The 27080-nt window shown below is 36.2% G+C and overlaps 1 protein-coding gene across 2 annotated transcripts; it reads left to right on the forward strand.

Moving 5' to 3' along the window:
* The first annotated feature begins 2359 nt into the window (after positions 1 to 2359).
* On the forward strand, positions 2360 to 21919 carry LOC129000005 (cytoplasmic protein NCK1-like). 2 transcript variants are annotated; one of them, XM_054426846.1, is made up of 7 exons: positions 2360 to 2444; positions 11539 to 11688; positions 13296 to 13503; positions 13811 to 14038; positions 15472 to 15754; positions 16079 to 16291; positions 17339 to 21919. In XM_054426846.1, exons 2-7 carry the CDS (start codon positions 11586 to 11588, stop codon positions 17549 to 17551), a joined length of 1248 nt encoding a protein of 415 aa, XP_054282821.1. In that variant the 5' UTR covers positions 2360 to 2444; positions 11539 to 11585; the 3' UTR covers positions 17552 to 21919. The 2 variants fall into 2 exon arrangements, with proteins under 2 accessions (XP_054282821.1, XP_054282820.1); XM_054426845.1 differs by lacking the exon at positions 11539 to 11688 and having other exon boundaries at positions 2370 to 2444.
* The last annotated feature ends 5161 nt before the right edge of the window (positions 21920 to 27080 follow it).

The raw sequence follows: 27080 nt of genomic DNA on the forward strand, positions 1-27080 counted from the left end.
TAAATAGCATTAGTTAAACGAGTATTTAGGTTTGCTGCAACAGGGAGGGTAAAAAGTGTTTTTGTAAAATGTTAATAGTTAAGTATAAAATAAATACATTTTCCAAATTTCATCAAAATATGTTCATAATTAAGCAAACTACAACCATTTACTTATTTTCCATAAGAATAACATAAGAATTTTTAATTTACAATACACTTTCATTACAATGGCATTAAACTTTTTAATCTCCTATCCCTTCCTCCCTTCAGCTGGAGTCGGACTTGAATAGCTTTAAAAAGCAAATAAAAAAAATTCTCTTAGCCAAGGGTTACAGTGTTCGAGATTGTGTCGCTGATGGGTTTAGTTAGTTAGCTTTTTTAAGAAGTATAATTGGTATAGTTTTATTGAATCACCATTGTTTATTGTTTATTTTATTTTAGTTCTAAGCTATTAATTGACATGACCAATGCAAATTTTCTATTAGTTATTTTGGTTCAAAAAATGAGTTATGAGTTATGAGGCTTATTATAATACATCAATATACTAAATTATTTGTTTTCAAGCTCTAAAAATTATTTGGAAAGAAATTATTGCTTACTTTTATGTTTTTTTGTTCAAAAATGGTAAACAAAATTTTACCCCATAAACCCCCCCCCCCCATAAACCCCTGTTTCTATATTCCGATCATGCTGATTCGCGAACTCGTTCGAATAAATGTAGGTTTACACGTTTATACCAAATTTGCTCGGATCATTTTTGCTCGAGTTATCGTGCTAACGGACACACATATTACAGTATCTATACAGGGTTAGTAAAAATTCTGGAGACCCCCTGTTAATTTTTAACGGTCCATACTAGAAAAACTAAACTCGGTACATCTTTATGGCATGTTATGAAGTACTTTTTGGGCATAACCGCCACTTGGTGTACATCCCCAAAATGGGGGATTTTGAGGGAAACTCAAAATTTTCGAATAGTAAGACCCATTGAGTGACCCCTCATTTTTAAGGTCCTGGTAAAAGAAAATCAACAACGCAAACTGGAGGTCTCTATCTCAATCCAGTAAAAAATGGCAGTCAATTGAAATTCTCAGAAGTTATTTAACTTACAGCTTACCAAGTCTGGGGAGACTCCCTGCAAATTTTGTAACGGCTCACACTAGGAAAGAAAACTACACTCTACACACCTTTATGGAATGTTATGAAGTACTTTTTGAGCCTAATTGCTACTTGGTTCCCAAACCCAAAATGGGGGATTTTGGGGAAAACTCAAAAAGTTTAAAAGTTAAGCCCCATTGCGTGACCCCTCATTTTGAAGGTCTTGTTAAAAGAAAACTAACAACGCAAACTAGAGGTCTCTATAATCACACAGTAAAATATGACAGAATATTGAATATAAAATTGCAAGTTAATTCTGATATCTAAAGATTTCAATCAGCTGCAATTTTTACTGGAATGAGATATAGACCTCTAGTTTGCGTTGCTAGTTTTATTTTATCGTGACCTTCAAAATGAGGGGTCACTTGATGGGGATTACTATTTGAAAATTTTGAGTTTCCCCTAAAATCCCCCATTTTGGGGATCACATCAAGTAGCGGTTATGGCCAAAAAGTACTTCATAACATGCCATAAAGATGTGCCGAGTTTGGTTTTTCTAGTATGGACCGTTAAAAAATTAACAGGGGGTCTCCAGACTTTTTACTAACCCTGCATATAAAGCCAAAAGTACCCATGAACTTTTGAGAAAACCAAAAGTCACACCCCCATAAACCATATACTTAAAATGTTCGTCATGATGAGAGACCTTGCGCAAAACTCCATTATTTCATAAATTGCCCTTTAAGGTCGTAATTGCTTTCTAAAGGGAACTTTTCATATAGGTACCTAATTGAGCGAAGCTCTTTGAGATCGGACCTTATGCAAACTATGTAATCAATTAACTCAATAACGGCTGAACATATTGAATCCAAACTTACCAGGGGCATTTCGACAAATATTTTTGATGTTACTAAACAAACAAATTTCAATTTGATAATACCTGTACACTTTTTGACTGACATAAAATTATTAATGTTTAACATTAGTCTTACGGGTTGCCATGATGGCTACTAATCCATCCATCAAGCGTTACCGGACCTCAAACACTGCTCATTAAAGCAGCCTCCACAAATAATTAAAATTAATAAGAAGAGAAGTTTTCTTGTAGCATAAAGAGCAAAAAAATCAAACGCACTAAGTTCAACAGTGTTTTTTTTCAAAGAAAATTATTTATTAATTGACATTTTTTATACATTAGCAACTATAAAATAAGCATCTAACCTCTTTTTACTTTCCTACCTCTTTGATATGAGGGAATTCCTCTATGTTAATTGATAATGGTTCCCGGTGAGGGTGTGTAGTTTGTCAAAAGGGCCTATTTTGTAATCTATGCCTGCAGTTATAATATGTCCAGTCTGAAAATTGGTGAGTTACGACGTATTTGTTTAGAAGATTAGTTATTTTAAAATATTGAATGTTTTAGCTGTGAGAAACTTTTGAACCGTTTGGCTTGAGTAACAAGACTCGCCTTAGTTTCTTAAAGATGGCCTGGCTTCTGCCAATATGCTGTTTGGGTGGTTCAGGGTAACCCATTTAGACTTGGCCATATATACAACAAAATAGTTATTGATAAATTCATTGGGCGTTTTTGTTATAAATTGCTTTGTAATTTTTGGAATATTACGTTAGAATGCTGTATGGTTATATGTTTACCACACTTACACTGTCTGAGAACAATAATCACCTCAACCTGATAAAATTGGACCCACAATCTAATTTCATTGTTATTCTATGTTTTATTTCATTATTTACGAATATATGTATGTAAGATAAAACGAATGACCATATACACTTGTATACTTCTTGATAGGTCTAAAACTAAGCCAGACTACTTAGCCTATAGGTTTGTTAAATTTATGGTAGAGGATGTTATAGTGAACAGTTGATAATTTATATTCACACTGGCTGTTTTTGTGGTATCAAAATTAACTTAGTGGCTTAAACACAACAAAATAACAATTTCAAATACTTGCACAAAAGCATCTTTTTCAAGCATTTTTGAAATTGTTATTTTGTTGTGTTTAAGCCACTAGGTATTTCAATTGCACAAAAACAGCCTGTGTGAATATAAATTATCAACTCTGTTCACTATAAACCTACACTTTAACTTACCTAATCTCTACCTTCAAAGGACTTAACACAGTCACGAATCAGCATTAAGTCCCACTTGCTTTCCACACATGCCTAAAATTCAGTGCTCAGTTGTGTTTTAGATAATGTCTGTAAAACCTCCTACTCTGAATGCCTGTGCATTAACTTACTTTATCCTCTTCTCTTCTCTTCAGTTATTCGTATTTTCATTTTATTTCAGTTTTAGTTGACCTCAGGCAGACAAGAAGGTACATTAGCCTAAATATAATAAATCAAAACTTTAAACTGTCTTAGTTAATATTCGAGACCTCCAAACATTTTTGTACCATTATTTCCATGTTAAAAGTGAGTCTAATACACTAATAGTTGAGTACCGGTACTTTAAACTTAATCACTCAGAATTAAACGTAAGATATAAAGTTTCTGGTGAGGAAATATTGTAGGCTAACAAATAGGTTAGGCCTAACTTAGGGTAGGTATAGTCAATTTACAAAAGTAAAAAAAAACTTTAAATGGCCGTAGTTCCGTTAATATTTATGAGCGCGGAGAAATTTTAGCACCATTATTTTCAGCTATAAATCTAGTTTCTGGTGATATATAAATCTATATAGGTTCCCATGGCCACATTAAATATCACAAATTCAATTAGGCCTAACTTAGAGAACGCAAGATAACTCATTTTGAATGTGTTTTCTAATTCAGCTTTAGCGTAGAAGGCTACCACGGTTGCCTAAGCCTTAAAAATACTATACAAATCATCAGGTCCAGGTCCTTAATAGGCATAGGCTACGCCATATTTTTCCAGCAGAAACTAACCTAAAAAGTTATCAGGTCTGTTGTATAAAACAGCTAGGCCTAAGTGAAAATCTTAAACTTATTGTTCCCTTTTTAATATCAGGGCTAGCAAAATCTATTTCAATGTCAATGAATAAGTACAACCATTAGGTTACCGTAATCAATTGATAAGTTATGTTTGCATAAAATATGAATATGGGAAGACTAAGACTTGTTGAGTATGAACAGGGCCGTTGCGTGGGTGGGGCGCCGCTGGGAGCACTGCGAGTGCCACGATAAAAGTAATACAACAAAATTGGAAAAAATAGGTTAGCATAACAACGCATTTTGGAAATTATGTAGCTGAATTTGGAATATTACGTTGTATGTATTTACTGAACAAATACATATTATTTGACACCAATCACTTTATATATTTATATTCGCAACGTTTTCCCAAATTAAATATATGTAAATGGAGTAGCTGGATTTGCTTGTATAACTTACTACTTTTAGTTTAGTATAATAGCCTAATATTAACCCCACTATGGAGCTGAAGGCCCTGTCCCAACTTAATTATCTTAATATCAATATTGCAATGTCTTATTTCACCCGACCGGCCGACAGCTGACCTTGGTTGGGACTCTGACCATGACTCATGGTAGAGACAATGACTTAAATATGCACGTGTTGTCATGTCGCCCCTCCCCCACCCACCACCAACCCCTATCCCAATCACTCCTTTCTCTTCCGGCAGTCTCAGCTCAGCTGTCAGCTTAGTTTGATGAGTGATACGAGTTATTTACGTGAATATTGTGTCAGTGTACATTCAATATGCACTGTATTGTCAATTTTTAATAACAAATATAGTACTTTTATAGGTTTAAATATTTTCTTACATTAATTGTATGGATTTGATTATCACCAATTGAAAAAGATTTTCAAGTAATTTAATCCCTGATTCCTGACTCTAGTATTTTTGTAAGGTAATTATATCCTTTAGGTGTCTGTTGTTGGGAACTAAAACGCAGATAGCGACGCAACCCGCCACGCAACTTTGTGTAACGAGCATCACTCATTGTGTGTTTTGGGGACTTAAATACAGTAACAGAATTATAAAAGCCTTGTTCTTAATTAGATTAAGTTATTGGGAGCCTGAAATGATCAAATTTAAAAATTTAATCTGGGTTGTTATAACTTTGGGTTTAACTTAATAATAGGGGTGTTGTGTTAATCATTAGGTGTGTTGCTAGCCTAGTGGTTAGCGTCTTCAACCTCGGTGGGGGGGAAGGGTTCCAATTCCCGGCACATGCACTAAACTATAGGCCTAACTTTTGGTAATATTTTTAACAAAATAAAAAAAACATACACAACACATTCTAAAGTATGAGCTCAGTCAATTTGATTTGTATAGCACCTACAGGTATTTTTTAATCTGTGGTCAATGTTGTATTATGTGATTTGGTACGAACACTTACCCCACTTGACCTTAGGCCTACTTTTAAAAAAATCAGCAGACTTATTTATAACAATACCCCCGCTGCAGCAAACCTGCCGACTAAGCGAATTTCCATTTGTCTGAATTGATTTTCAATTAAATATATTTTAATAACATTAGGTTTGACGAGTACCTAGGTTTGCTGCTACAAGGAACCTATTAAAGTGTGTTTTTGAGTAAAATATTGATAGCTTAGTACAAAATAAATAAATTTGCCAAGTTTGATCAAAATATATCCATAAACAAGCAAATTACAACATTTGACAATATTCTCCATAAGAATAACATGGGAATTTTAAATTTACAATTTTTTACTAATAATCGAACACAAATACTTTTATATACTAAATTATTTGTTTTTTTAAGGTCTTTAAAAAGGTCTAAAAAGAAATTGGGAAATTTTGTGTTTTGAGGGTCAAAAGTGAGAAAAACCAATTTTTACCCCATAAAACCCCCCCTAAAGCCCCGTTCCCATGGTCCGATCATGCTGGTTCGCGAACTCATTCAAGTTTATCTCGCTTTACACCTTTAAACCAAATTTCATCAAAATCGGACCAAAATTACTCAAGTTATCGCGTTCACGGACGTATATATATATATATATATATATATATATATATATATATATATATTACTAAGCAAATCAAAATACCACAGTAACCTAAAATTTTAGGGTACTGTGGTATTTTGATTTGCTTAGTAACATTTAAAGTAGCCCTCATTGATGTATACAATAACAAAATATATATATATATATAAATCTATATATATATATATATATATACATATATAAAAATTTGAACGAATGGTGTTTTTGGCCTCTGGGGACATCAAAATGAAAAAATAAATCGGTCCCAGGTCTAGGTCTTACCGTGCCACCTACGGTAATAGCTACTTCCCTATAGGGAAATTCGCTAAAAATGTAAGTTATGTCATCTGATATAAAACGTTATGGCCCTGAAGAAACCTTAACAATTGTTTAAGTAGCCTATGAAAAATAATAAAAAGCCTACCCACTTTTTGGTAGGGGTATTTATTATGAGAGTTTTAAATTCATCATTTGAGATAGCCTAACAAATTAATTACCTAATTAAGTTTTGTCAGGCTCTCTATTGGGTATTAATTTATTGTAAACTTATAGCTTATATTTAGCTATTTACTGTGCATACATTTAGTCGGCGAGATTTAAAAATAGATCATGCTAGCCACTTTTTGTGACTTATCTAAAAAAAATTATACGATGACGTTTCCGTGACCGCGGGAGATGACGATGACGTTTCCGTGACCGCGGGAGACGACGATGATGTCTACACGGCCGCGGGAAATGTTCATGATTTTGCCGTGATCGCGGACGACGACGATAACGTTTCCGTGACCGCGGGAGATGACGGTGATGTCTAAACAGCCGCGGGAAATTTTCACGATTTTGCCGCGATCGCGGACGACGACGATGACGTTTCCGTGACCGCGGGAGATGACGATGACGTTTACGTGACCGCGGAAGACGACGATGACATTTCCGTGACCGCGGGAGACGACGATGACGTTTCCGTGACCGCGGGAGACGACGATGATATCTGCTCGGCCGCGGGAAATGTTCATGACTTTGTCGCGATCGCGGGAGATGACGATGACGTTTCCGTGACCGCGGGAGACGACGATGATGTCTACACGGCCGCGGGAAATGTTCATGATTTTGCCGTGATTGCGGACATCAACGATAACGTTTCCGTGACCGCGGGAGATGACGATGACGTTTACGTGACCGCGGGAGATGACGGTGATATCTGCTCGGCCGCGGGAAATGTTCATGACTTTGTCGCGATCGCGGGAGATGACGATGACGTTTCCGTGACCGCGGGAGACGACGATGATGTCTACACGGCCGCGGGAAATGTTCATGATTTTGCCGTGATTGCGGACATCAACGATAACGTTTCCGTGACCGCGGGAGATGACGATGACGTTTACGTGACCGCGGGAGACGACGATGATATCTGCTCGGCCGCGGGAAATGTTTATGACTTTGTCGCGATCGCGGGAGATGACGATGACGTTTCCGTGACCGCGGGAGACGACGATGATGTCTACACGGCCGCGGGAAATGTTCATGATTTTGCCGTGATTGCGGACGTCAACGATAACGTTTCCGTGACCGCGGGAGATGACGGTGATGTCCAAACAGCCGCGGGAAATGTTCATGATTTTGCCGCGATCGCGGACGATGACGATGACGTTTCTGAGACCGCGGGAGACGACGATAATGTCATTGATGGCTACAAGGCCGCGGGAAATGTTCATGATTTTGCCGTGATAGCGGACGACGACGATCACGTTTCTGTAACCGCATGTCTAAACGTACGGTACGCGGAAGATTTCATGATAAAAAAAAAAACATATTTGCTAGTTAGAATTTTTTATTGCTGCATTATTTCTTTACCTTAAAACACCACATTATCATAATACTACTTTATGACAAAGACAGTGGTTGGTGTAGTATTATTCAGAAAATTTTGTTAAGCAATAAAAATTGGTATCGGTATCAAGAATCGAGAATCGATACATTTTGGTATCAACAACCACTAATTGTTGAAAAAACTAGTCTTGAAAAATCTGGAATTAGTCTTGAAAAGTCTGGAATTAGTCTTGAATTTTATGATGGAAATAAACTAGACACCCTGCAAACAGTGTTAGTTTGTGTTGTAAAAAGATATATAATATATGTGTAAACTAATAATGATATATACATGTTTGTAAAGCTAATAAAGTAAGGAATACAAAAAAGTCATTAAGTCTATGGTTAAAATAATTTTTTATTTATAAACAAAATGATGTTTTTGAATTTTAGCGATTTTGTGAAAAAAAGTTCATAGTATTTAGTATAAAACTTTTGTACCAAATGTTTTTACTTCAAACCAACATAAACACCTTGTAGTGTATTCAATTACCTACATAAAAAAGTAATAACATGTTGGGTAAGAATTTTTGTTTTTACGTGCTAAGGGCATAATAATATAAATAAACGGAAAACCGCAATATACAACTGCAAAAAAATGCAAACTTGTATAAACACAATTTCACACTATTCAGTAAATATTCATGCATATAAAATGCATGAAGATTACTGTTATACACACACACACACACACACATTTCTCTGACAATACGAAATAATAACGAATTTAGTAATCAATCACGGATAAAACGAGGGTGAAAACTCACCGGCAACAACACGCAATGGCGAATACAAGACACTTTGTGTATCACTTCCGTCGTCTTAGAGAGAGAAAACGGAAATAACCCTGAGCGGAGGGCTGCCACTATCACAAGCTACATTTCTTCCTCTTCAAAATGACATATTATATGACTAGTAATAATAACTTGCACTGTGTGTATTTCGTATCTTCCATACTTAGCGTATTACGCTGGTTGGCCATTTGTTATAAATTTCGAAAACAGCTGTTAACATAAAATCGTACCTGTTGTGCAATCAATATTTCGTTCTAAATACCAATACCCCAATGAAGATAAAATCAATGGCTATCCAGTGGTACCACGCGCAACATCCCAAGACAAAAATTACCCGAGCAGGGTAATGCCAAACATGTTGTGTTTTGACAGTTCCCAAGTGTCAGTTGCAAAAGTGGTGCCGCGCCAAAAATTCATTTGATTTCTAATCGTCGTGACATTGTTATATACCTGCTACAGGGTTTGTTTATATAATAAAATGAAAGTTCAGAATGTGATGTTTCGAATGGTATATATATTGTTCATATCAGAGTTGATTATAAGTGGTTTTTCACCCTTAAAAAATTTTTGGCCCATACTAGCGTATTACGCTGGTGGCCATTTTAGGCGTCACGGCAAACGAGTTGGCCACTGCTAGGGTTAACATTATTATTTATTATTATTACATTATTTACATTTGTTGTCATGAGAGCCGAAGCCCCCTGACTGCTTACCCGGTACCTATCCTTCAGGACATACCCGGGCCCCATGATGTAGGCCGAAGCTTACGCATCAACCTTTAGCACATCATGGGCGGATGACTTAAGGTCATCAGGCTCGCCGGCTGCCGAAGCAGACCCTTCGGAAAGAGGGTTGCCCCTCAATCCTAACCAGGGATTCCGGCTGCTTGTTTAAGCGTCACTCCACCTGGGTTCCACTAGGTCGGAACCTAGAGGTCCATAGTAGAGCGCCCCGACGCATTTAGTGCAAGCAACACTCGGGACCTATCTCATCCCTGACAGGCAGAACCCGCCATCAATAGCCAGGAGGAAGGGGACCATCAGCACGCTGACGGGGGGAACCCCAACCTCCCATTTACACCGCTGCCCGATCGAGGCCTGACCCATTGCTGGGAACCAGAGATATCCAGAGCGATAGATCCCCAGATACCCCTGGCGGGCTCGGACCCAGCACCCGATCTACTTCGTTTGCCCGTCAGACCCAACATCACTGCCAGGCCATCAGGGTTTCCCAAAAGGAGGCAGGTATAGAAGTGGGACCCACCCGGATGAACCTATCCACCAGAGGTGGCGACACCCTTGACTCAATTGAGGTTCCGGGAAGAACCCCCCACACTCAAGATAACCATACCGTCCGTGCTCAGAGACAGGGATAGGTTTGCATAAGTACCTACAAACCGTTGCCCTCACACTGCGGAAAGTTACGTTGCCCTTGAGTGTCCCCGTGAGCTGCGGGTACTTGCCCGTTTTCACCTCCAGGAAAGGTTACTTCCAAAGTCGAGGATTTGCCCACTGAATGCTGGTCGCACACAACAAGCAGGCCGAAGCCCAAAGAACCACAGACACAGGTAGGTTAGAGATTATGATGTACTTCCATCTCTCCTAGAGCTAAACACCCCTCCATCCTGGATAAAGGAATGTCACTGGGACCCGATGCCCAGTCGACCATGTCTGTGGCCAACTTGAAAATGCCGATACCAACACGGAGCATTTACCTCCCCTCTGGGGGCTAGGTATTTCACCTCCCAGGACGAGGCTACTTCCAAAGTCGAGGATATGCCTCACAAAATGTCAGTCGAACACAACAGGTAGGACTCAGTCACAACCACAGTTACAGGTAGATGAGGAGAGGCGGAATTAACGGCGTCACTGAGAGCTAAACACCCCCCCCCACCCTGAATGGAGGGAATGTCACTGGAGGCTCCCCCTAAGGGGCTGGCGCTTACCAGTCGTCCATAACTGTGGTCTACCTGAAGTGCTGGGTCTGACACCGGGCAGTTACCTCCCCTCTGGGAGAGCTAGGGTCCGCGTGGTCGCCCTGGCCACGAACCCACGCAAGCGTGAGCCCCCTGCGGTTCTAGGGTTAACAGCTGTTTTTACAGCAAAACTTCCCATCTGTAAATAGCCTAAATAACAGGACTTAAGTAGATCTTAAAACAGTGGTGCAAATTTGGGCCAACAAATTTCGGGCTCCAAATTTACAAATTTGGAAATTTTTTTTGGGGGGGGGGGCAAATTTAGGCCTACTTAAAATTGCCTTATTAAAAATAAATGTGCAGCAAAAATATTGCTAATGTGAACAATCTGGACTGACATATCAGTTGCGCAAAACTCAGACAGTACCTGAAGGGCAGTGATAGATTCAATGATTTGTTGTTCTAATACAGGACTTTAGTCTCTACAGTGATCCATCCCTCTCACCGTTCTCACTTATGCTGTTAATCTAATTATCAATTAATTAAGATGGGGGTGCTACCTAAGTGCGTATTTTAACCCAAATAATTGAAGGATGGGATGAGTGTAGAATAGTGTGAGATGATCTGTGTAGCTAAAACTATGATCAGCTGTTTCATCAGCCAGGATCATTTATTTAAAGCCAAATGATCAGGGACAGCTGGGTGCAGTTTTGAAACATCAAGAAGCTACTGACTTTTCTCAGGATCGAACTGGCAACTTTTTGATTGTTAGGCGAGCACTTTCAACACTCAGCTACACAGCCATGTAAAAGAAACTTTTAACAATTTAAGAATGTAAAGTTCCTGTTTATTTCAAAACCGTTTCTCTTAGTGCTTGCCCGCACTAGCGCCCTTGTAGTTTTGATTTTTGATAGTTGCACTGTTTGTTGTAGTGTCACGGAATGGTAGTGGTTGAGATGGTTATGGTGTAACAGACGACATGAGCATGTTGGACTCACGATCAGTGACTGCGGATAGACACCTCATCAAGAGCAACGGAGTGCGGCCCCCACCCCACCACATGGCCGCCATGCGATCACATAGTACGTTGGTCAAGGCTATAGGTAGTTGTGTTACTTGTTTTAGTTGTGTAAGAGTTTTTTTATTTGTTTTCAGCATGAAAGTTTTCCCTTATGGAATCTATAGTTGTGGTAGTTTGTTTGATCAAGAAACAGTTTTGAGATAAAACTCTCTCTAGGGAAACCACTGTTACTGTAGTGTTCATAAATAAAACTACTTGGCTCTTATGGATTCCAACAAGCCAATAAACATTGTATATTGAAAACTGATTAGCCTAGGCCTACAGGCTGTAATATTCTATATATTGATATGCTCTCATACTGTAAACAGATGTCACTTTTTTTAACATCCTTTTAAATGATGGGAGCCACCGACAAATTGTGCTGATATTACTAATTTTAGTTGAAAACAAGTCAAACTTATGCAATGACTTATTGTGATCTGTAGCAAGTGTTTGACCCATAAACTGTGTTTACAAAAAAAAAGAAAAATACCCCCGCCGCAGCAAACCTGCAGACTTAGCGAATTTCCATCTGCCTGATTGGATTTAAACTAAAATGTCTCCTTAAAAATATCACATTTATTCCCTATTTAAACAGAATTAGTTTAATGAGTACTTAGGTTTGCTGCAACAGGGAGGGTAAAAAAGTTTTTTTTAATGTAAAATATTAAAAGGTACTGTGGTTTAGTAAGAAATTAATGTATATTCCAAATTTGATCAAAATATGTTCATAAACAAGCAAACTACAACAGTTTACTTGTTCTCCATAAGAATAACATGGAAATTTTAAAATTACAATTTTTTTGAATTTTCTCCGTAACAATTAGGCGCATAATAACGCTTCAATATACTAAATTATTTGTTTTTTTAAGCTCTACAAAATGGTTTGAAAAGAAATTGTGAAATTTTGTGTTTTTAGGGCCAAAAATGGGAAAAACCTATTTTTACCCCATAAAACCCCCCATAAACCCCCGTTCCCATAGTCCGATCATGCTGGTTCGCGAACTCATTCAAGTTTATCCCGCCTTACACCTTTAAACCAAGTTTTATCAAAATCGGACAAAAATTACTCAAGTTATCGTGCGGATGGACACATATATATATATATATATATATATATATATATCTATATATAGATATATAAAAATTTGAACGAATGGTGTTTTTGGCCTCTGGGGACATCAAAATGAAAAAGTAAATCGGTCCCGGGCTTAGGTCTTACCATGAGACCTACGGTAATAGCTACTTCCCTATAGGGAAATTCGCTAAAAAGAAAAAAAGACAGAATAGGCCTATAGAATTTTAGACAAAAGCACATTCTGTGACTGGCTCACTCAACTATATTCTGTTTTAATAAACAAAATTGGTGATCGCTAGCCCATATAAATGGAAAGTCTACTTCAGTTTTCAATAGTCAATGTTTTGACAAACCCCATGTAAATTTAGACCCCACGTATGTAATTGTTATTTTTAGTTTAACCTAGGAACATCAAACACAAAATTTATTTGGTTGAATTCGCTAACCAGCCTAGTCCAACCTTGAAAAGGATTTTTTAATGCTGATTACACTTTTAAACCTAATTTTAAAAAATTTAAAGATTTTAGAACCAGTACAAATAATTGTTTCAGGCAAGGCAGGTCAGGATGACGTGTGCTATGTGGTGGCTAAGTACGATTACGCCGCGCAAGGCGCACAGGAGCTGGATTTGCGCAAAAACGAGCGCTATTTGCTGCTGGACGACTCCAAGCACTGGTGGCGAGTACAGAACGCTCGTAACCAAGCTGGCTATGTGCCGAGTAACTACGTCAAGAAGGAAAAACCATCCTTGTTTGACAGGTAAATACTGTCAGACAATAAGTCAGTTTCATGTAAATTATAATTATTTTATGATTACATTTTTGACCTAATTAAGCTATTAAATTGTAAATGTTTTGCTATGTTAGTTAATTGTTGAAATTGCTGTGCAATGTACACAATAACAAAAGTGAAAATGGTTGAGGAAGATTTTTTTTGCGCATGCCCATCAAGTTATTTATTTGACTTCCTTAGACAATCTTTTTGTAGTTCTAAACAATCCACATCTTAAGGTTAAATATTATGTTGCAACCAAAAGTCTGGCAATAAATAAATAATTCGCTTTTAGCATCAAGAAAAAAGTAAAGAAAGGGGGAGGGGGCAGTAAGACGCTGCCCTCAAGCAGTTCACCTCACCGCGCGATGGAGAGTCCAACGACAGCGCGGCGACTCCCAGCTGATCCGTCAGAGGCCATCGGAACAGCTGTTGTCAAATATAACTATCAGGCCCAACAACCCGACGAACTTAGCCTCATCAAGGGGACGAGAATACTCATACTGGAGAAGAGCAATGATGGGTGAGGGACATTAATAAACACAGCGATTCAGTAGTTCATCAGTATCTAGGAAATAATGTAATTGTAGGCCTAGGCTATATATCGTATTTCATTGTCTACAACTTACAAGTTTGTGAATTGTATAATAAGGAGGACAGCAGCTAGCTTACCTTGAAGAAGGGCAAGTAGGCCATATTGTAGAAATATTTCATGTTCGATCTCGATTTTATAAGAAGATTTTAAACATATCTAGATCCTGTGAAAAAAATAACTGTCCACTGATACTTTAAATTAGTAAACTAAAAACTAAAATGCCAAAGATTCAATTTATTTCAATATAAAAAGGGACGATTTCCTTGTTATTTGAAGATTTTTCAAACTCTCAGCAAGTGTCCTTGAATAGCCACTGTGTTGTGATTGGTAAAGTATTTTGCCTTTTAAAATTAATTTGAGTGATAGATAATGTAATTTACCCCAATAAACTAAGGACATTCATGGAATTGCTTCCATAGTCACATATTCTAGAATCATGGTCGTTGGCTGACCTTACCAAAACTGGACTGATCACTATCCATTATCCTTTCATAGTGTCATGTTCATAGGCGATTTTACTTCCAGTCCAAAGTTAAAGGTTGAAATTTCAGTATTAATTGAAACTGCATCCATTGAATGTCTGGTACAGATGATGCTGTCGTGACTTTGTCGTCCAAAGACCACCATCTTTGACTATTGGCAGAAGTAGACATCACATTCAATGTTAACTGTAGGCACAGTACAAGTGCTGTCAATAAATTAAGACCAACCTAGTGATCATTTTTCCACCACTATTGTAGCCAGCTTCTACCCCTTTTGCGAAGATTATTCTCTTCTTAGTACAGCAGATCTCCAATTATGCAAATCAATTGGCACGATAACTCATTTGGATAATCAAAAATTAAACTAATTGAATTTTTATCAAAATTCAAGGTATTTTACAGAAAATAGACTGAGTCTTTTTCTATTGCGATCGCAGAACGCCTCTGCAAAGATTTCACGGTCGAAAAATTCACGCTTTCGTCCCGATGGAGGAAGTATAATTTCGCATGGCCAGGGGAGATGAAGATTATTTCTGTAAGACCACAGAAGATGTTATATATTTTGCGGCGATCGTGAAAAAAGGCAATGTTTTTTTTTATCACAGCCTCTGCCTTTTTTTAAATATTCTTATCACTGTTGTTTTATATATTTTAAAAATTCTTTGTGTAAGCAATTTGGATAAGTGGTGATTCAGATAGTTAAGGTTTGGATAATTGGAGGTATACTGTAGTCTATGAGTGGATCTTTTAACTATAGTCCATATATATAATAACATGTCTACTTCATTACCGTATTCAAAAGTCAATAAGACAAGAATTGAATCGTAAAAGCAGTGAATAAACCTGTAAAAACAAGTGTTTGAAGTGACATTTTGTCAGGTGGTGGCGAGGTCAGAGCGGGTCGCAAGCTGGTTGGTTTCCTAGCAACTACACGCAGGAGGAGACAGATGCGGACGACACATTACACACGTACGCCATGGCTGAGAATGTGCTGGACATTGTGGTGGCCCTCTACAGCTTTACGTCCACCAACGACCAGGAGCTGAGCTTTGAGAAGGGTGATCGGCTGGAGATACTGGACCGGCCACCGTCGGACCCTGAGTGGTACAAGGCAAGGAACAGTCACGGACAGATCGGTCTGGTGCCCAGGAACTACCTACAGGTCAGTAGTTCTTTTTTAAATGTTTTTGTACTAATGTATACATTAACTAGCATTCGTCATAAAGGGGTCTAAGCCAGATTAGGTTTCCTATACTTATTCTGGCCAAGAATACCTAACCTCAAAATATACAATAGACTTTCATTACTCATTCTTTCCATTTTTACTTGTCCTATCCTATCATTCTTTCCTCTTCTCATCATGTATCTTTCTAAACCTTGGATGGAAGACTGGATGTTAAACATTCCCCAATCATTATTCACAAGAGCAATACTATCAACCTAACCATCTTATGAGTCCATCACCAAATATGTTGTCTGATTGCAGGAGTTGAGTGAATACCTGACGCAGCCGCTACGTGAGCGTGTTGGAACGGGCGGCAGTGGAGGGGGTGGTGGGGGAGGAGATAACTTACCTGACAGACCGCACCTGGTGGGCAAACCTTGGTACTACGGAGTCATCACTCGGGCTCAGTGCGATACCCTGCTCAACCAACAAGGCCACGACGGCGATTTCCTCATACGGGACAGCGAGACCAACGTGAGTACAAACTGCTGTAGTGAGTAAAGCTGCGGGATTGTGAGTGTCCGTTTTACAGTGTTTTAAGTTTTTCGGCAAGAGTATTTTCCTAGAATTTTGATATTTCACTGCGGAGTCTGTTTAAATGTAAGAAGTTTTTTTTTTATCCAAATGAGCGTCGTTCTGCAAAAATTCATTACCTACAATTAGTTCTAGTTTTAGTTGTTTATCCTTTGTAAAAAAAATGTTTGTACTGCACTACTAAATGACAAGGATAAAAGTTTGAACTAAATCAATTTTCAAGTTTAAAGTTGAATTTATTGATTATTTTCATAGCCTCCTCAAATACAAGGCTGTGACGTTGGTGTGTGGCAATGCAGGAACTACATAAGTATTAAACATATTTATAACTCAATTACTATCATAACTAATAATTTTATATTAACACCATCGTTTTCCTCAGTATCATATCTACAAGTGTGCAAAAATTCAGAATTTTTTGTCAACTATTAATGTTGTTTATAATCGTGTTTTTGTTGCGGGGTTTTTAATGCGAACTGTGCTCACGGGCCTTGGATTCAGGCTGTAGGACGGACCAAGATGGCGGTTTTGGCCATACTTTCAGTGCATTTGGTTAAACGCTGTGTCCTCTCTATTTTATTATGTGCTCGTTGGTCTAACCGTGGTCTTGTATTAGAGGAAGGTAGGCCTATGCTTTTATCCTCCAGAACCTACAACTTAAATAAAATCAGTAAACCAATTAAAGTGGTCTACTTACAACATAAAACCATTACAACTCACTACTGCAGCCTAAACTAAAGAAAAGTATCACATATTTTTTGCACGAGCAACTGAATTTCGCAGCTAGGTAAACCAGCCTTTGTTATAACTTTATGGTACTGTAGAATGATGTACTCTTCTTGGGCCAAAAATATCTAGACAATGGGTACATTTAGATTTGGTACTCATGTTCTCTTCATACCTACTTTCATAAACTTCTGTTCCTATTTTCATGTCTGATTATTTTCCCAGCGTACTATTACTATATGATGTGACTGATGTTGGTAGATGGGTGATTACTCTGTGTCGCTCAAAGCGCCCGGCCGCAACAAACACTTCCGAGTGCACGTGGAAGGTGCGCTCTACTGCATCGGCCAGCGCAAGTTCCACACTCTGGACCAGCTCGTGGACCATTACCAGCGAGCGCCCATCTACACCAACAAGCAAGGCGAGAAACTCTACCTTGTCAGACCTCTTCCGCGGTCCAACAACAACTGCTAATCCGTTACCAAAGCCAGAACAGTTTAGTTTAGTTTTTTATTGCTTGAAGCGTATTTCAGTGTGATTTATTTATTAAGTGAGCTGTGAAACGGACACGAGCTCCCTTCGTACAACGATGTATTTTGTTTTGAACGGCGGCTCAAATTTTTTTAAAGTAAGATTTTTAATTTTCCGAGAGTATTGTGCTGCTAGTCTCGACAGTGGATGGACGGCCAGACAGGTTGTGATGTGATAAACTAGAATGGTCCACGATTCGATGGATTTTTATATGATGGAAATCGATCGCTTTTTCCAATTTTTGTATCGGTCCTAAGACACGGCTTGCCGGTTTGTAATGTATTTTGTATTTAAAATATATATATTTTGTAGCATTGTTACGATTCGAGTGTATATGTGTTGTATGAGTGTGCACATTTTTCGATGTTTAGTTTTTATAAGATCGTCCAAAGCCTTGGTTAGTTGTATTATTTAGCTTATCACATTTCTTCGACACCAGTAGTGTTCTTTATTTAGTATTTTCCATGACTTGTACGCGTAGTTTTATTTTCATCTGCTTTTTAACTCTTTTTTTCATTGTAGTATTTTAGTTTTACCAATGTACGAGGCTTGTGATGATTAGACTAAAATGTGTACAATTGTAACCATCGGATATGTTTTGACTAATCCAGTAGAAATGTTCAGTTTTCAGTTTGTATACAACTAATACTTCTTAGCCAATTAAATACCTGATTTCTGTTTTACTAACCAAAAGTAGTTAGCATAGATTCTGATCTGAACTAAAAGCACCCAATTAGTCAATCATCAAAAGCCTAATGCAGCAGGAAGAGAGTCGTTTTGTTTGATGTGAAGAAGACATCACCTTTCAACTGGCCGAATCTCAGAGTTTGGATATTAGTCTGATTAGTGTAGTAAAAAATTAATTAATGTTGTCATATACTGAGAACTTGTACCAGTAAGTCCGGCACTATCAAAATAGTGTTTGCTTTTAAAAAATACTCCAGATGCTGTATATTCAACCTGTGTGTTATTTATTGCGAAGAAGTTTTATTTATTGTGTGAGACACTAAGTTTTGTTTGTTTTAATCTAATGGTATTAACCCAGCGGCTGCAAAGTTGAATAGTTAAAGAATGTTATACAGTGATAATTGCTTGAAGTTAGCATGATACCGAGAGTAAAATGTTCTGAGTTTAGTGGACGCTGCAGTGAAAATATTATTTCTTTCTGATATTCATAGCTATCTTGTTTTAACGAGAGTACTCCACATTGGAGCTATTGTTAACATTGCAAATATTTAAATTAACAACATTATCTGTGCTCATTTTTTTGTCACCATTGATTACTCTCGATATTTATGTTTTTAATTGTTTTTAACAATCATTTAATATTTTAGAATCATAATTTTGTTAGAAATGCATAAATATTTAGTTAGTTTACTTACCTTTTATTATTTTGTGTTCCATAATATGTTAACAAAAATGGTTTGTTAAATTGTAAAACCTTTTTTTACTACACCGCACAAATCTATTCCTCCAAATTTGAACATGGCCTATTTGATAGAATATAGATGTGTGAATATTGAGCAATGATAAATAAATTACAGACTTAGAATTAATTTTTATAACATTCAAATATAGAACAATCCATAAACAAATTTTCTTGTTGAAATTTAGTCTTCTATTCACATATTTTTGTGTAACTACAAAATTAATGCTGTATGATCAATAGTAACATATCACAAAACACGGTGATTCAGTCTTGTTTTAAAACATTGATCTACAATATCACTAAAGAAGCAAAGTGTAAATATTGGGCATGGTAATTAATTAATTTTTTGGTCATGGTGTAAAAGTAAATCGTAAATCCTATGACTTTAAATGCATTTTACAACATTAAAATTACTTGTTTACTCATGTAAATATACTTTTACAATTTGCATACTATTCATATTGTTCTTTCAATATAAAAAAAAAAATTGACTGGTTGGAAAATAACATGTGAAGCAGGAATAAGTTTTAAACAATAAAAAAATTATTTGTAGTTTGTCTTACGAGTGATACAACCAAACAAAAAGATGTGAAGTTAGCAGACAGCAGAACAGCTCTTACTTTCGTAAGCGTTTTAACCTAAAGACGAGAAGGATGATATCGGTTTGTCATATAAAAAATATATTTTATTGACCATTGAATGGACTTAGTTTCGATTGTTCGTTATTTTTTTCTTTGTGTCAGCTATTCAATAAACAATTGAGTGATCAGTATGATCACGAACGATATCTATTCTCATCATCCCTACGCGGCGATACGAAAAACTGCTCACTGCCCACGTGATTCAATGTTCATAAACATACTTGGTTTTTCACTCACAAAACAAACTGTACAAATCACATTGCACATAAGATTTACTAGCTTGTCGTTGGTTTGTATTGCCATGGACTTACCAACACAAGTAGACAACTCATCCCATTGTAAATTTTAAAACTCGTTTTTTGTGTCTAGTTCATGTCCGGTGACACTGATCCCTAGTGTTGACAAAATTTTGTTACTATTATTTTTTATGATTAGATCATTTCATTTGGTTAAACGAGGTTTTAAATGACAAGAACAAATTGTAAACAGAAAACGACCCCTACAGTGCACCGAACAGAACTAATAGTAAAATTTTCTTTTACTGATCTATAAGGATGATAAATCTACTTAGGGAGTGAGTATGTTTTATCTGGGATTGCTTACAGTCGGTGGCGAGCCATGAAGAGTAAATATTAATATAGCCTACAAAAACCCCTCTAAAAAGCATTCCATTTTTAGTCTCAACTGACACAACTCAGCCTAACATTTTTTACATGTAAATCTTCCTTAATCCATTTTACTCAGGGAAAGAAAATTTGTGTATGTAGCTAAGTAGTTAATCGATTGCATTTCATAGGCTAGGCTGAGTATTATATTACGCTGATTTTAAGGTTGAAACAAAACTAGTTAAGAAGACAAGATAAATTTACTAGCAATGTGGAAACTAAATTTGTTTTTCAAATGAAGCCAAGCGCTGCTCAAACCTTTTTATTTGAGAGGTAAAGTAAATTTAAGCTTAAAGATACAATCTGACTTTTCGAGACTGGAAATGAAACAATATGTCTGAATTTATCTGATAAATGGTTTGTGTAATGAAGAGGCCTATAGGTTTTTACATTTGATACTTTTCTATCGTAGGATGCTCTTGAAACATTTGGATACGACCTTGCACTGATGGGCCTCGGTGACCTTGTTTCGATTTCCATAGTGTACAGTATTCGAGTGCTTTTTCATGTCACCTCTTAGCGTAAGCGTTTAAAATATGTTTTGGCTTCCTTACTTGAGACTAATGTATAGAATGAGCTTGAGAACAATTATTTTATACTTTGCTTTTATTAGTTTGTTTTGTTCACCATCTTAGAATCAACCCATGTGCATTTTTTCTACAGTTACTCCAGAACAATTTTACATCACTATTTATTTATGAAGTCTGGTTCCGAAGACATGATCTTGTGGTGTCGCTATGTGTGCATCTGTCTGTGGCACAATCCATATGTGAACGGTTAACTAAGGTAGGACTGAGCCACTGAGTTTGCCTAGTATGCTGATGTATTTAGTATGTCAGTTACCATTACGTTTGTACAAAGTGTCATACAAGTTCCCCTATGTGTGTTGCCATAAATGTGGCTTTAATATTTAATAAGTTCATTGATATTACGTTAAGCTGAAATTTTGTAAAGGATGTTCTGAGGCATTTATCTCGTAAATGTTTTGCGATGTGATTCATGGTAAAAACTAACTCAAAAGTATAGATTTGTATAAGTATTTTTTTATGAAAACTTCTGTGTGAATTTGGTTGAAATGATAAATTGCAGCATTCATTTTTGTCTGTGGTTGTGATTAGCAGTAATTTCTGTAAAATTGAAAAATGTCTAAGGTTTTATAAATACCACGATTAGAGAGCTGAATTTATTTATTTAAATTTGGAGTTTAGTCTATTGTTCAAAAAGTATTTATACTGAAATATTTTCACGCTCAATAATTTTGTTACTATTTTTGTGTAGATTAAAATCTGAATCTGGTGACTTATTTTGTAAAATGTACTATAACTTGTTAAATAAATTGTGTCTTTCAACAACCAGTAATAATTTGAGATTAGTAGTTCAAAACAGCTTGTAGAATTTTACAGCAACTCAGTTTACTTTCTAGTCACTTGACGAAATACTCAGCATTACTGTGGCAGAAGAACAAAATGTTATCTTCAAGCTCAGTTCTATAAAAACTGTATGATTAATACATTGTATTTAAGGTAGCTTAATTTGTATAATATTCAATAAATTAAATAAATATTTGAATATTGTATTGGTGACGGTTTTTTTCAATATCCTTAATCCTTAAACAAATGCAATTTAGAGCTCTCAACTTTATAATAAACTAGCTGCTGTACCCGTGCTTCGCAACGGTAAGAAAATTCAGTTTCACAATCATTGAAATAGATTTAGAATAAATAATCCTACCACATAGTTTTCTATATAAATAAAATTAGAGTTTTGTCTGTAAATTGGCATTGCTCAGAATCATAAACTTTTAGGTTATTTTACGTTTTATACATTAAAGAAACCGAAACAAGTTTCATCTAAATTTCTGTCTGTCTTCCTGTCTGTCACGGCCCAAGAGCCATTTAACGCGGCCTTCTCCTGAAAAACGAGAGTACCTATCAAGTTCCAAATAATTTTAATGTATTCACTGGATTGGCGAGATTGTCTTTAGCCATTAAAATATAGCGTCACTACTTTGTAAATAAAATGACAGACGTTAAAAAACCCAATTTTGTGCGATTTTTTGTAAAGTTTTCTCCCAATGTTTATCACATATTCATCTATGAAATAACGAACAGCTGTTCAAATCAAGATTATTTCTTCTAGCTGTCACTGATATGTTTACATTGAATGTTGTTTACAAATACCGTAACCAATTCCGATCACGTTTTTAAAGCAAATGGAAACCAAGGAAGATTAAAAACTTTTTTCCTTACATAAAGGATTTAATTAATCGCAAGTGCAATAATTTGTAGGGTAACCGTAAATGAAAATAGAGATTCTTTGTGTATAATATTGTTCTTGAGTTTTGATAACCGGGAAAAAAAACCTTGAATCAGTGTTGTATATGGCTGGGAAACTTACATTTTTTAAATGAGCGTTTTCAGTCGAGACTCGGAACGTGACCGACACGCGTCTACATGTCTATAGTAAAAATAAAAGTAGGCCTACTGTGTATTTATGTTTTATTCGTCATGTGTAAAAGTGTACAGTTTGTGTATGTGTTTCAAAAACTCCAAGATGCACCTAATGGGGAAGCTCAAGACCTTATATTAGGACTGATAATGGAGATTTAATTTTGCCGAAATGCATCTCCTGTAATAGGATAGATTAGGATCGACCGGCGGACACAGGTAATTTAACCTTTTATTGATTGTCATACCGATCCGGAACAACAACAAACAACATAAAATGAAGCTATGTATAATAGTTTGGCCAGCATATCTGAAAATATGCAAGCCAACTGCTGTTCTTTATACTGTATATAAGAAGGTTTCAACTGAATACTATAATATCCCCGTGCGTAGAACTGGTACACAGCTAGTGTAAAATATATTATTATTAATACATTTATTTGGTTTTAAACAGGTTCTAGGTATTTTTTTCGTATTTTTAAAGTCTCGAAATTCACGACCATGACGTGTCCCTAGGGTACATTTTCCAACTTTCACGCTGTTTTTAGACTAATTATTCATGCCGAAATATATAAAGCCATATTTTTATGTCATCAATGGTTATTAAACTTACAAAAAAGGATCATATTATAGTTTTATTGTCATTGCAAACTGACTACCATGACAAAATAAGTCTGTCCCTCGATTTGGCGTCACGACCATTTGGGAAAAATTTTCAACTTTGGAGCACGACAGTGACAAGCCTGGCGTCGATGGAGTCAGCTGGTTTTAGAGACTAGTTCGTGGTGTACGTCAGGATTGTAGTGTTGTTTCGAGTTGAAAGGAGAAATTACAAGATTAATAAAGGAAAGATTGTGTTTTTTGTAATTTTGGTGTGTCCATGACCGTACGTAGTCATTCGATGAAGTAGACATGGTGTTAATTTTTGTTTATAAGATATTTCAATTGCTAGATTAACCTAGAAGTCCACTTTGTATCCTCGAACATGAGGTGCAGGGCTACCGCCAAATAACACGTAATTTCACGACCAAAGTTTCACGACCATCGCGGGTTTTTTCACGACCAATCCAGCCTTATGGATTATACTGTGTTTGGTCGTGACAATAACTTTAATATAATTGTAAATTGAACAGTTTAGTTCAATTGAAACACATATTTTTATTATAACTAACAGTATAATTGAAGGATTGTTTAGAAAGATTTAGATTATTTCAGAAAATTCACGACCGTACCGCTTGTCCCTGACCATCACGTTTACGATTTCTATCATAAAAATTTCAAAAATTGAAATATCGTCATATTTCAATGTTTTATACACAAAAGAAGCACACCTCTATACAAACATAACGATTTTTTGGGTCTCAGGTAAGTTTTTTCGGAGTTATACAAACTTAAAAAGATTTTATTGGCTTTTTTTCCATTTCTTGAGATTTTTTATTTTTTTCTAGAAAGACCAAATATACCAAAAGCTCAGTGACCTTTTTATTGTATAATGGTCATAAAAGTAAATTATTTAAAGCAAAACATAGTTATAAAAATAATATTAACTATTTTTAATATTCAACTAAACGTCTGTTATGGTCGTGACAGGATTTTGTGTTTTTCCACTAAAGATGCTCTTTAAAAAAAAAAAACTACCAAAGATATTGCGTTACCATGGACATTTTATGAAACTTCAAATGTTAATGAAATAAAAAAAATAAAAGTTTTGAAAAAAGGAGAAAAAAATTTGCAAAGTGCTTTTCCTGAAAACGAACGTTTTTAAATTTTCACTCTAATACTTATAATTCCAAACAACATAGTGCAACCCCCCATTTCTGTAAAAATTATGGTTCAAAAGTTATTGTAACTTATGTTATTTTCCCATAAAAACCCATTTAAAAAACGAAAAAAATGATTTTTTTAAGAAAAACTGATTCTGATTGAAATTCTTCAGTTATGGTCCTTATAATTCTAAACAAAATAGTGCATCCCTTCATTCCTATTAAAATTACTGTTCAAAAGTTAATGAAACTTTTGAGATTTTACCTATTAAATACCATAGTTATTCTCATCGCTTACCCATGAAAATGGTTGTTGACAAGCTAATGGGAGAAAGTATGTGTCAGATTGCTGATACCGTTTATTTAATAAGTTATATGGCAGTTTTAGTCTCTCAGGCTTCTTTGAGAGTCGACATTACTCCCCAGTCCTGACAACATCGTTCGAGCTGAGGGCACCTGGAACTATCAAGCAGTTTTCCGAGGCCATACTTCGGGCTAGGAATGAGCATCGATAGGTCAACCATTGTAACATTGACGTCAACCATCTATGTACTGATAACATCGTTGCGTAAACATTGATGTTTTTGGGACTAAAACATAAAGTTTCCGATGTTTTTCGTCTGTTTTTTATATTCTCTAGTAATGGAAAACATCGATATCTCAATACTGCCCAAAAAATATCGATGTTTGACTTATACATCGATTTAACAAAAACATCGGTAATCTACCATCAATGTAAAAAACACTGACCATCGATAGAAAAACATTGATGTTTCGAAAAAATTGACTATCGATGCTCAATGTTGAAGAGTAATAGAGTATAGATTTTGCAGAGTGCCATTTGGAGTAATTTCTAGTCCTTTTCTATTGAATGCAAGTATACAATATCACTTACTCCACTCTCAACATTCTGGGGTTTCTGAACGCTTGAAACATTCCTTTTTATGTCGATGTTACGCTCAAACTCCAAATTCGGACAATGTCCAAGATTTTTACCCACTTCGCGATGTGGACAGTGTGAAATACCCACGTCGCGCAGTTAGCATTTCTTTTCGGACATTGGCCAAAGCGAAATGCCCAGACCGCGTTGTGGGTAAACTAGTTTACTCAAATGCCAAAGTCAAAACGTTCTTCGGCGATTGAGCAAAGCCAAAATATCCACAACGCAATGTGAGCAAATGTAATTGTCGTCGTCGGAAAGTGGGTACTTCTAGTTTGCGCAAACGCCAAATAGCCTGTATAAACTACCTCATACACAAAAATTGACACAAAATCCACAATCATTAGGTGGAATAAATTAAAATTATATTTATTTGATGTATGATTAATTGCGTTGAAGACTATGTGACACGCAAAATACCTACTTTGTATGGTCCCCATTTCATCGAAAAGTATTAAAGTATTAAAATACTTTGGACATACTCACTATGTTCTCCATTGGTTGAATACATTGTGAGTCCGTCCAACGTTTTTTTTTTGTGTGAGTATAGTCTTCAGCGCAATTTCTGTAAACTTAAATGATCTTACCGTCTTACCCCAATTAAAACATTAAGCAATTCCAACTTCCTCGTGGTAGTTCTGCATGGATCAGAACAACACAGTTTCTCCAACATTGGTTGGTTTTTTGTAGTTCCATTTTTCTGTTTCATTTCCGTTGCTTGCCTTTCACGTAGGCTCATTAAGTAATCTTGTAGCCAGATCTTCCAAAATAAACTCAATACTTTTTCTCCTTTTTTCCATATTTCAAGCACTTTTACCAACGTACTATTCGACAAACCTACCAAAAACTTGGAGCTTAAAGGGAATATCAAATTTGTAGAGCAGCATACTCTGTAAATGGCGTAGTCAACCTATACCCTACACAACACAAGAATATCCTTGAAATGTCCTGGGGATATCCCAGTGAGATATGGGGGATATCCTCTGTATATCCCGCAATATCCTCAAGATATCCTGGGGAACTCCCTGGGATATCCCCATGTCCGCCCAAATCCTGATCCCTGGGATATCCCACCAGGATATTATACATAAAACACAAAATAATAAATATTTAGTCTGAAAAGCACTTTTACCAGTTAAGTATATTTTAATGAAATAGCCCATAAAAACAAATTTTGGAAAAAAATAGAAACAATATAATATTTTTGCCCAGACGAGTTTTGAACCGGTTACCTTTGACTTATGAAACTCTTACCTTACCTCCTGAGCTATTTGTGATTGTTGATATTACTAGTTTTCAAGCGGTTCAGCCGACAGCTGAAATGGTCGCACTACTTAAATATTTTTGATACTGATTCTGTTTAGGCATCAAGTTGTTTAATTGTTTTTCTGGGAGTTGTAGAGGATATACTGTAATAAGAATATAGATTATAATTGTTATATGATTAATTAAATTCTTAAATTAAATTCCCCTTAAATTTTCAACCAATACATTTTCTCAAATAAGTTAGAATCATGATTAATTTGTATAAATCATTAGTAACGTTATTCGAAATAGTATTGAAATCCTTTTTAATAACGTTTCTCA

This window comes from Macrosteles quadrilineatus, unplaced genomic scaffold (genome assembly GCF_028750875.1).
Source record: "Macrosteles quadrilineatus isolate MER2022 unplaced genomic scaffold, UCM_ALF_1.0 Scaffold_8__2_contigs__length_117827958, whole genome shotgun sequence".
NCBI classification, from domain to species: domain Eukaryota; kingdom Metazoa; phylum Arthropoda; class Insecta; order Hemiptera; family Cicadellidae; genus Macrosteles; species Macrosteles quadrilineatus.

Coding starts and splice junctions, on each gene's coding strand:
- LOC129000005 (XM_054426846.1), top strand. CDS start 11,586: ATGAGCATGTTGGACTCACGATCAGTGACTGCGGATAGACACCTCATC. Junction 15,755..16,078: donor TGCCCAGGAACTACCTACAG/GTCAGTAGTTCT, acceptor GTCTGATTGCAG/GAGTTGAGTGAATACCTGAC. Junction 16,292..17,338: donor TACGGGACAGCGAGACCAAC/GTGAGTACAAAC, acceptor TGATGTTGGTAG/ATGGGTGATTACTCTGTGTC.